At 61.3% G+C, this 11,077-nt stretch overlaps 1 protein-coding gene across 2 annotated transcripts; it reads right to left on the bottom strand.

Moving 5' to 3' along the window:
* Nucleotides 1–540: 540 nt before the first annotated feature.
* LOC105486552 (fibroblast growth factor 22) lies at nt 541–4,260 on the bottom strand. 2 transcript variants are annotated; one of them, XM_071087642.1, is made up of 3 exons: nt 4,001–4,260; nt 1,622–1,725; nt 541–1,529 (listed from the first exon to the last, which is right to left on the bottom strand). In XM_071087642.1, exons 1-3 carry the CDS (start codon nt 4,212–4,214, stop codon nt 1,335–1,337), a joined length of 513 nt encoding a protein of 170 aa, XP_070943743.1. In that variant the 5' UTR covers nt 4,215–4,260; the 3' UTR covers nt 541–1,334. The 2 variants fall into 2 exon arrangements, with proteins under 2 accessions (XP_070943743.1, XP_011747757.2); XM_011749455.3 differs by having other exon boundaries at nt 541–1,506.
* Between the last annotated feature and the right edge of the window lie 6,817 nt (nt 4,261–11,077).

Genomic DNA, 11,077 nt, shown 5'->3' with positions numbered 1-11,077 from the left:
CTGGGGTGGACCTGGGCTCTTGGCTCTGCCCTTTTCCCTGGCTGGAGTTTGACTCCCAGCGCTGCAGGCACATGTCCCAGCGGATTCAGGATGTCAGCAGGGCGCTGGGCACAGGTGGGGGCGCCCCCACCCCGACAAGCAGCCCTCCCCACGTCCCGCAGGACAGCGGCATGAAGCCCCAGGCCTGCCCGGCACCCAGCACGGCTCCTGCCCTCAGCCTCTGCCCTGCCCGGGGGATGTGAGGGGCCCTGAGGTGTCAGCCTGTGCCCTTCCCGGCGGATCTGAGGGGCACTGAGGCGTCAGCCTCTGCCCTTCCCGGGGGATCTGAGGGGCACTGAGGTGTCAGCCTCTGTCCTTCCCGGGGGATGTGAGGGGCACTGAGGTGTCAGCCTCTGCCCTTCCCGGGGTATCTGAGGGGCACTGAGGTGTCAGCCTCTGCCCTTCACGGGGGATGTGAGGGGCACTGAGGCTTATTTTGTCATGAAAACAGTTTCAGACACCGTATTTTTCCGACGTCTGCTGTAACGAAGGCCCGCAAACTTGAAGGCTTAAAAGACGACATTTATTTTCTGGTGGTTCTGGAGGCCAGAGTCCAAAATGGGTCCCACCAGGCTAGTATCAAGGTGGGGCAGGGCCGGTCCCTCCCGGGGGCTCCAGTGGGGACCCGTTTCCCGCCTTCCCCAGCACCTGGAGGCACCCACATCCCGCATCCCTCAGCTTTGGGCCCTTCCTCCCCTTCCACAGTGCAGCCCGTCCCCGTCTCTCTCTGGCTCTCACCCTCCCGCCTCCTGTCGTGAGGACCCTGTGAGGACACTGGGGCCCTGGACCCCCCACTCCGGATGCTCCCCCATCTCTGTCCCACCTGCGGGTGCCTTGGTCCTCACAAGGCAGTGCATTTGCAGATTCCCGGGACGGGACCGACTCCGAGGCTGGTGTTCTGCGGCGTCTGTCACCGTCCCCCCAGCTCCTTCTTCGCCCCCCTTCCCCTCCCCTCCTCTCCTCTCCTGGCCTGCCCCACAGCGTGCTCCCAACCCTGAGCCCTTGCCTCTGCAGGGCCCTGCCTAGGACATCCCCCTCAACCTTTCGACGTCCGCATCCTTCAGCCCAGGAGGTGCCCTGTTGGGTCCTCGAGGTCGCCAACTCAGGATTGGACCTGCTTGGTGGCCGCCGTCCCCTCAGGCTGGGGTCCCCCCGGGGGGCTCCTGTGCTGTGTCCCCAGCGCCCGCACGCCGTGGGCACTCAGCGCTTACGGGGCCAGCAAGGGGAAGAACAAGCATGGCTGGGCCCTCGCCACCAGCCTGGGCACCTCGGGGAGCCGCCGGCCTCTCGGGGCCTCAGGAGACCAGGACGGGCAGGAAGTGGGCGGACAGGTGGTACCGCCGCGTCCGGCCGCCCGGCCGGGGCCCCCCCCTCCTGTCCAGTGCCAGGAACATGGGCTGGCCGTGGCGGTGCCAGCGCTGGGAGGCGTAGGTGTTGTGGCCGTTCTCTTCGATGCGCTCCCGGAACCTGCAGTCCGCGGTGTAGAGCCGCTGCGGGTGGGGGTGGGGGTGGGGGTGGGGGTGGGGGTGAGGCCGGCCGATCCCCCACCCGCCCGTGCCGGCCGGCCCTGCCCGGCACTCACCGACCCGTAGAGGCGGCCCTGGCGGTCCATGGCCACGTAGAAGCCTGAGGACACCGCTTTGATGACCACGACGCCCACGTGTACAGAGCGGATCTCCAAGATGCCTGGGGGAGGCGGGGGTTGGGGGAGGGCCTCGCTGGCTCACAGCCGCTCACGCTGGCACTGGCTCGCCCCCCAGCACCGCTGCTGTCCACCGTGCTTCGTGCAGGACCCTCAGGACCACGACAGACACCAGGAGCCCCCCCAGGACCACGACAGACACCAGGAGCCCCCCGCCCCAGACCACAAGTCCCCTCCTGACCATGACAGACACTCGGGAGCCCCCCCAGGACCACGATGGACACCCAGGATCCCCCCAAGGCCATGACTGACACCAGGAGCCCCCCAGCATGTGAAGGAGGAGCGCGAGCAGGCAGAGGGAACGAGGAGCAGGACGGCCCCCTCGTGCTGGAGGGAGTGCAGGGATCGACGAGGACCCGTGGGAGAGTCCACCAGGCCAGGTCAGCGCTGTCCCTGCAACCCAGTGCGAGGGCAGCATCCGTGTGTGTGTGTTGCGGGGGGAGGTCCCAGACATCCAGGGGGATGCCAGGGGCAGGAACACCACGAGGAAGGTTGGCAGAGGGTTCCTTGGATGTGGGAGTCAGAGCGGGCAGGGCCCGTCTGGGCCGCTGTTGACCATAAATGAGCCAACGACAAGCACCACCCCAGGGAGCCCCAGCCCCGGCCCTCACAGCTCAGCGGCTCAGCCCACGCACAGTCACTGGGACTCAGAGCTCCGGACTGGAGGCCAGACTGGCAGTGGCCTGGAGTGGGACACCACAGACATGCTTGAGTGCCGACTGTATGCCAGCTGTCCTACCAAACCCACTCCGCAGCCCACATCACAGAGAGGCCAACTGAGGCCAGCGAGTGGCAGAGCCAGATGCAGACCCCGTCGTCTGTGGGTGGCCCAGGGCTCACCCTGCCCCACCCTGAGCCAAAGTGTCTTGTCCAACAAGGACCTTGGGCCCGGCCGCCACTCCTCACCCACACTTGCCGACCCCAGCCTGGGTGCCTGCCGCGTCCTCAGCCGGCTGCACAGTTCCCCGTGTGCCCGGCCAGCTCCCTGTCAAAGTACAAGCTCCTCGGGGCGGCCTACAGGCCCGACCTTCCAGGGCACACGGGAACGTCTTTGAAGCGGTTGTTGTGGGGTGTCTGTGTCACCATCTCCCCTGGCCCCTTCCTCGCCCTGCGCCTCCCCGCCCCTGGCAAGGCGTCTCCCAACACCGCTGTTCACTGTTCTGCGCACCCACCTGGGCCCTTGTTCCTGTGTCTAACTGCTGCGCACCTCTGCTCTGGGAGCCCCGGGAGGGTGGGCATCTCTGTCGCCACTGGGTCCCCCGTGCCGAGCACAGCACCCACAAGGTGCCCGTTAGTGACCGGCGAATGAACGAAGGGCAGGAGAGCCCTCGGCTAGCCCTCACCCCCATCGCTGTCCAGCTGGGGAAACCAAGGCTCAGAGAGAGGTAGCGACTGTCCCAGGTCACGCAGCAGAGCCAGGCCTCTCACCCCGCCTGGCCATGCCCGCCATGGAGGGACCGGCCCAGCCGGTCCCCCGTCCGCCCAGCCGGTCCCCCGTCCGCCCTCGTCGCGTGCGGCCTAATGAGGGCCTTGGCGCCCAGATGAAAGCGCTGGGAAGGGCAGGGGTGATTATCTGCCCTAATGGTAGTGATTCAGGCGGCAGCCAGCAGCCCAGGCCCCCTCCCCAGTGCCCCCTGCCCGGCGGGGACACCGACTCCCCTGGCCTCCGGGTTACCCCCACATCCCCTGCTGTGCCCGGCCTCTCCTCTTGCTCCTGACATTCCACAAACGCTGAGGGCCTACCGTGTGCTGGGCAGGCCCTGGGGATGGAGACGCCCGCTCCGTGAGGTCCTGGGCCCTGTGGGGACCCAGCTCTGCCACCCCTGTCAGTGCGACCCCGGGCAGGCCCCATTCCCTCTGTGTGCCTCCTTGTCCTCACCTGCCAGATGGGGTGTCTAGGAAGAAGCAGAGGGGCCCGGACTCAGGCAGCCCTGACTCGGTTTTGTGATGTCAGGAGTCCGGCGGTCAACCCCCTCCTTCCGCCATGCAGCTGGGCCTGCCCCAGCCCCTCTGGAGCCTGTTTCCCACCTGCAGATGGGTGACCCCACCCACAGGGCTGTTCCACACCGACCCTTCCCTGCCCCTGAGCCGGGCCCCCCCTGCAGTCTTCGTTTTAACAGTCCAATCCTCCCAGCAAGAGGGCTGCACCCATCGCACAGTCGGGGGAAACTGAGGCCAAGGCTGCACAGAGGAGCCTCCGCCATCACTCAGTGCCATCACTCGCCGCCCCCCGCCCGGGCCCCGCCGCCCCGCACTCACTGTCCTGGCCGTGGCGCCAGCGGGTGCCCTGCACGCGGCCGCCGGGGTCCACGCGCAGGAAGAAGTGAGTGGAGGAGAAAAGGCGCCGCCAGCGCACGTCGCCCTCCAGGTGCGGGTAGCTGCGCGTTCTCTGCGGCGCACTCGGGGTTCCCGCGGCGTCCGGCGCCCGCGCCAGCAGCAGCCAGGCCAGGCCCAGCCACAGGCGGCGGCGCATGACCCGGCGCCCTGTTCGCCGCGCGCTCTTCGCTCCCGGGCGCCGCAGCGCTGCCTTCGCGCGGCGGGGCCAATGGGGCGCCTCGGGGGCGGGGCCGGGGACGCCGGCCAATGGGGTGCCTCGGGGGTGGGGCCAGGCTAGGACGCCGGCCAATGGGGTGCCTCGGGGGTGGGGCCAGGCTAGGGCGCCGGCCAATGGGGCGTCTCGGGGGCGGGGGTCAGGTGCACGGGGGCGCTGCAGTGCAGGACTCTGCGCTCGGCCTCCGCGCGTGTGTTTGTCTCGCGGGGCGTGTCGGTGAGTCAGCCGAGTCCCCGGGCGGGCTAGGACCTCGGGCTGCGGGGGCGGGAGTGTGAGACGCGGGCCGCAGAGACCCGGAGGGAGACAGAGACAGAGACGGTGGCAGTCAAGAGACACAGGGAGAGACGAGTGAGACAGAGAGAGTCGGGCAGAGGTGGAGATGCGGGGGGACAGAGATGGACACGGGAGGTCCTGCCGCGTGCGTCAGCCCCGCCAGCCGGGCTCCGGGGCCTGCCCTGGTGGGACTGCTCTCCCCCCAAATTGTGATTTCCCGAAAGCCAGGCCCACAAGGGTGTGGGGATGCGCGGGTGGGTGGGCAGGTGACGGCTGGGGACGTGTGTTTGGGCAGGAGGGAGGATAGCCACGTAGACCTGTGGGTGGCCGGCCGGCGGGGCACGTCGAAGGCGGCAGGAATGGGGCGGTCCCGTTCACACCCACACCTGCTCTCCCTTGAGCCACACCCCAGGTCCCACGGGGAACCACCCAGCAAGGCGGCTGGCCCCCACTCCTCCTTGGCCTGCCTCATGCCCTGGGTCCCAAAAGGTGAGCACAGTGACCCTCGCAGACTCACAGCCAAGTGAAGGCATTGACAGGTGGGGAAACCGAGGCCTGACAGGGGCAGCGACCTCCGGTGTGGGGACACAGCTCCCAGCAGCCCTGTCCTGGTTCCGTGGCCACAGCCCCAGGTGGCACGCACTTTTAAATAGCACCAGGGTGAAGACACGGCGACCGGCCTATCCAGCCAGGGAGCCCTCTGGAGGGATAACCGGTCTGGCTGGACGCCGGATGCCTTCCTGGTGGCTCAGGCATCTCCTGACCTTCTGTTCCTGGCTTAGGCGGGTCACACAGAGGCAGGTGCCACAGTCTCAGGGGCCCGCTACTGAGATTGGGCCAGGGGTCCCCAGGGCTGAGGTCCAGCCTGGCCTAGCTTCCCACACTAGAGCCCTGTGGCCAGCACCCCAGGGGCCCTGCAAGCCTCGCTTCACCTCCCCAAGCTTGGGTTCCGCCTCTGTCAAATAGGCCAGTAAAGAGACGTCTGGAGGAGCCGGGCGTGGTGGCTCACTCCTGTAATCCCAGCACTTTGGGAGGCCGAGGTGGGCGGATCACAAGGTCAGGAGATCGAGACCATGGTGAAACCCCGTCTCTACTAAAAATAGAAAAAAAAAATTAGCCGGGCGCAGGGGCGGGCGCCTGTAGTCCCAGCTACTCGGGAGGCTGAGGCAGGAGAATGGCGTGAACCCGGGAGGCGGAGCTTGCAGTGAGCCGAGATTGCGCCACTGCACTCCAGCCTGGGCGACAGAGCGAGACTCCGTCTCAAAAAAAAAAAAAAAAAAAAAAGAGACGTCTGGAGGAAGACAGTGAGACCCTCCACAGAGCACGCTGGGCAGAGGGTGCAGCACCAGACACTGAAGAAATGTCCTCCGACTTCTCGCCAGCAGGAACCCAGGTCTTGCCTTCCTAGGGTGTCTGCTCCGCACCGCAGAAGGGTGGTCTGAGGCCCTGTGACAAAGGATGGGGGATGGGACACACAGCTGGGAGGCTGGCCCCACCCCAGGCGTCCGAGTTTCTTTAACGACACTTCGGAAACTTCAGTCATATACCACACAATTCACCACTTACACTGCACAGTTCAGTGATTTTATTTTATTTTTATTATTATTATTATTATTTTTTTTTTTTTTTGAGACGGAGTCTCGCTCTGGCGCCCAGGCTGGAGTGCAGTGGCGCGATCTCGGCTCACTGCAAGCTCCGCCTCCCGGGTTCACGCCATTCTCCTGCCTCAGCCTCCCGAGTAGCTGGGACTACAGGCGCCCACAACCGCGCCCGGCTAATTTTCTGTATTTTTAGTAGAGACGGGGTTTCACTGTGGTCTCGATCTCCTGACCTTGTGATCCGCCCGCCTCGGCCTCCCAAAGTGCTGGGATTACAGGCGTGAGCCACCGCCCCCGGCCATTATTTTTTTTTTTTGAGACGGATTCTCGCTCTGTTGCCCAGGCTGGAGTGCAGTGGAAAGATCTTGGCTCACTGCCATCTCCGCCTCCTGGGTTCAAGCGTTTCTCCTGCCTCAGCCTCCCGAGTAGCTGGGATTACAGGCGCCGGCCACCATGTCCAGCTAATTTTTGTATTTTTAGTAGAGACGGGGTTTTACCATGTTGGCCAGGCTGGTCTCGAACTCCTGACCTCGTGATCTACCTGCTTCTGCCTCCCAAAGTGCTGGGATTACAGGCATGAGCCACCGCGCCTGGCCAGTTCAGTGATTTTAGTACCTCACAGAGTTGGGCAACCACCACCACTGTCTAGTTCCAGAAAATTCCATCACCGCAAGAAGAAGCCCCATTAGCCGTCACTCCCCATCCCCTCCGCCAGCCCCCGGCACCCACACATCCCCTTCCTGCCTCTGTGGATGGGCCCATCGTGGACACTTCATATAAAGGGGATCACACGCTATGTGTCCCTCTGTGTCTGACGTCCTCAAGGTGCATCCATGCTGTGGCCAGATCAGAGCCTCGCTCCTTTTCATGCCAGTAATCCCAGCTACTCAGGAGGCTGAGGCAGGAGAATCGCTTTAACCCAGGAGGTGGAGGTTGCAGTGAGCCGAGATCGCGCCACTGCCCTCCAGCTTGGGTGACAGAGGGAGACTTTGTCTCAACAACAACAACAAACACCCATCAGGGCTGGGCTGGCGGATGCTTTGTATTCAGTGGTCTTTTCCTCTTTGTGGCCTCTGTGGTTGGCCCAAAGGTAAGTCCACACCCTGATCCCCAGAACCTGTGACATTTGCCTTATTTGGAAAAAGAATCTCAAAAGACGCCTTGAAGATCTGAACGAGATGCAGATGATTGTCCTGGAGTGTCCTAAACGTGGTCACAATAGAGAGGCAGGAGGAGATTTCACACAAGCAGACGAGGTGGCTGCAGTGCGACCACAGGGACGAGATGGGAGCGATGCGGCCACAAGCCAAGGATGCCTGGAGCCTTCAGAAGCTGGGAGAGGCAGGAAGGAGCCCGGGGACCTCTGGAAGGAGCGAGGCCTCCACACACCTTGATTTCAGCCCTGTGGTCCTGATTTTTGATTTTTTTTTTTTTTTTTTTTTTTTTTTGAGCCGGAGTCTGGCTCTGTCACCCAGGCTGGAGTGCAGTGGCCGGATCTCAGCTCACTGCAAGCTCCGCCTCCCGGGTTCACGCCATTCTCCTGCTTCAGCCTCCCGAGTAGCTGGGACTATAGGCGCCCGCCACCGCGCCCGGCTAGTTTTTTGTATTTTTAGTAGAGACGGGGTTTCACCGTGTTAGCCAGGATGGTCTCGATCTCCTGACCTCGCGATCCGCCCGTCTTGGCCTCCCAAAGTGCTGGGATTACAGGCTTGAGCCACCGCGCCCAGCCAGATTTTGGGTTTTTCATTTCCAGAAATGTAAGAAAATGAACGTTGCTTTAAGGCACCAAGTTTGTGATCATTTGTCACAGGGCCTGCGGCCATCCCCTTCCATCTAGCGATTCTTGACTTTCTGGGGTTTGGTTGGGTTTTGTTTTGTTTTGTGTTTTTTTAGACAGAGTCTCACTCTGTTGCCCAGGCTGGAGGGCAGTGGCACGATCTCGGCTCACCGCAACCTCTCCCTCCCGGGTTCAAGCAATTCTCCTGCCTCAGCCTCCTGAGTAGCTGGGATTACAGGTGCCCATCACGCCCGGCTAACTTTTGTGTTTTTATTCGAGATGAAGGTTTTGCCACGTTGACCAGGCTGGTCTGGAACTCCAGGCCTCAGGTGATCTGCCCACCTCGGCCTCCCATAGTGCTGGGATTCCAGGCATGAGCCACCGCACCCGGCCAGACATACGGTTTCCCGCTTTTGATGGTGATATTGTCTCTTTGTAAAACTTAAGCAAAATATTAATATTGTATTTATTAATTTATTTTTGAGATTGAGTCTCAGCTCTGTCGTTCAGGCTGGAGTGCAGTGGTGAGATCTCAGCTTACTGCAACCTCCATCTCCTGGATTCAAGCATTTCTCCTACCTCAGCCTCCCCAGTCACTAGGATTAACAGGTGCCCGCCACCACGCCCGGCTAATTTTTGAATTTTGGTAGAGACGAGGTTTCACCACCATGTTGGCTAGGCCGGTCTCCTGACCTCAGGGGATCTGCCGGCCTCAGCCTCCCCAAAGTGCTAGGATTACAGGCGTGAGCTACCATGCCCGGCCAATATTGTATTTATTTAATACATGAGTGGTGGAGACAGATATAGTTAAAATAAATGGCAGGGCGGGGGCGATGGCTGCAGAGTCGCCAGGCTGGAATTTGGGCAAGGACCTGTTTCAGAAACTGTTGTCTTATTCGAAAACCAGATTAGGTTTTCTTTTTTTTTTTTTTTGAGACAGGGTCTCACGTTGTCGCCCAGGCTGGAGGGCAGTGGCTCAGTCACAGCTCACTACAACCTCCGCCTTGTGGTTCAAGCAATTCTACATCTTCCCACCTCGGCCTCCCAAGTAGCTGGGGCCACAGGCAGGTACCACCACACCCAACAAAATTTTTTTGTGTTATTTGTAGAGATGGGGTTTGGCTACATTGCCCAAGGCTGGACTGCAGTTGTGCGATCTTGGCTCACTGCAACCTCCACCTCTCAGGTTCAAGTGATTTTCCTGCCTTGGCCTCTTGAGTAGCTGGGATTGCAGGCACAGGCCACCACGCCCAGCTACTTTTTGTATTTTTAGTAAAGATGGGGTTTCACCATGTTGGCCAGGCTGGTCTCAAACTCCTGACCTCACGTGATCCGCCCGCCTCGGCCTCCCAAAATGCTGAGATCACAGGTGTGAGCTACCACGTGTGGCTGAGGGTAACTTTCTTGCTGCTAAGATTCGGGAACCTGACTCCTGGGGAAACACTGGTTTAGGGGGTCTGATGTCTCATCAAATAGAAGAAAAGACTAACGCAAAAGGAATGGTGAAATAGTTCAGAAGTCTTGGTTTCCTGCAGGGGTGCAGGGAGCGTCTGTAGGTCTTGGGACACCAGGCCCGGCTGATTCAGGGCCAGGCAGGTGACCCCAGTAGTGAGTGAGGTCTGAGGTCACAGCCTGCTGGGGCACCCTGGGGCGGACTGAGGCAGGTGAGGGAGGATGCTGCTGTCGAAAACATTCCCAGCCGGTGGCATCAGTGCGCCCAGGCAGGCGTGGGCAGCAGCGTCTGGAATGTGTGTAAGGAGGCTGCCAGGCCTTTCCAGAGTGAGGCCCAGTCCTCGTTCTGGGCTGATGGGGAAATTGAAGTGCTAGGGTTTGGGAACTGGGGACAGTTTGAGCTGAGGCCCCTGAGCCCGTGTGGTCAGGCCCCAACCTGAGTCCTAGCTACATCTTTGCTCCCTCTCCCCAGCCTCACTCTGCTCAAATTGCTCCTCTGTCCACACTTGTTCCTGCCTCGGGGCCTTTACACTTGTTTTGTTTTGAGACAGGGTCCTGCTCTGTCACCCAGGCTGGAGTGCAGTGGCGCCATCTCGGCTCACTGCACTCTCAACCTCCTGGGCTCAAGCAATCCTGCCTCAGCCTCCCGAGTAGCTGGGACCACAGGTGTGCACCACCATGCCTGGCTAATTTTTCTTTTTTTTCCCTTTGGTAGAAACTGGGTCTCACTATCTCAATTGCCCAGGCTTGTCTGGAACTCCTGGGCTCAAGCGATCCTCCCGCCTCAGCCTCCCAAAGTGCTGGGATTACAGGCAAAGTGCTGGGATTACAGGCCTGAGGCAGTGAACTGGCCTCCCTTTGCACTTTGTTTTTGAGACAGATTCTTGCTCTGTCACCCAGGCTGGAGTGCAGTGGTGAGATCTTGGCTCACTGCAACCTTCGCCTCCCGGGTTCAAGCGATTCTCCTGCCTCAGCCTCCCGAGTAGCTGGGATTACAGGTGCCTGTCACCACACCCGGATAATTGTTGTATTTTTACTGCAGATGGGGTTTTGCTCTGTTGCCAGGCATGTTTGCATATTTGCCGGGCTGGTCTCGAACTCCTGACCTTAGGCGATCCACCCGCCTCGGCCTCCCGAAGTGCTGGGATGACAGGCCTGAGCCACCAAACCGGCTCCCCTTTGCAACTGTGACATCAGCCTGGAACACAGTTACCCCCAGATATTCCTATTCTCACCCTTCACAAGCCTGCTGCCCCAGCTGAACGACACAGGTGGGCACGCCTTCCAGGTTCCATTCTAAAGCTCCCGCCCTGCTCCTCTAGGCAGCATCACGCGGAGACCAGGGCAGGTTCCAGGCTCCCGGGTTTATTTCATTCCCTTGACCTCGCCCCACGTAGCAGGCGAATCCAAACCTGCGGCTCCATTCCGCCCCTGCCCCTGAGGGCTTGGGGACTGGAGGGTAAACTGACGCTGGAGGCTGGGAGTCTCGTGGACTGGGGCTTTCTCTCCTTCCAGCCTCCCTGAGGTCGCGCGTGCGCTGTATTCCGGCAACTTGGCCCTCTCTGAGTCTCAGCTTCCTCCAGGACGGACGGCATCCTATTAGCTCCTACCCAAAAGTTGTCGTTGGAACAATGAAGGTTGCAGACAGGAATCTCTAAATTGCAGATGCTGTCCTCATTATTAGA

Source organism: Macaca nemestrina, chromosome 20, assembly GCF_043159975.1.
Source record: "Macaca nemestrina isolate mMacNem1 chromosome 20, mMacNem.hap1, whole genome shotgun sequence".
NCBI classification, from domain to species: domain Eukaryota; kingdom Metazoa; phylum Chordata; class Mammalia; order Primates; family Cercopithecidae; genus Macaca; species Macaca nemestrina.
This window is presented reverse-complemented; position numbering and strand designations above follow the sequence as displayed.

Bases quoted from the DNA above. Each gene is read 5' to 3' on its own strand.
- LOC105486552 (XM_011749455.3), bottom strand. From the start codon at position 4,214: ATGCGCCGCCGCCTGTGGCTGGGCCTGGCCTGGCTGCTGCTGGCGCGG. The intron at 1,726-4,000 runs GTGAGTGCGGGG...CGCCTCCCCCAG, and splicing joins CTGGCGCCACGGCCAGGACA to GCATCTTGGAGATCCGCTCT. The intron at 1,507-1,621 runs GTGAGTGCCGGG...CGCGGACTGCAG, and splicing joins AGGGCCGCCTCTACGGGTCG to GTTCCGGGAGCGCATCGAAG.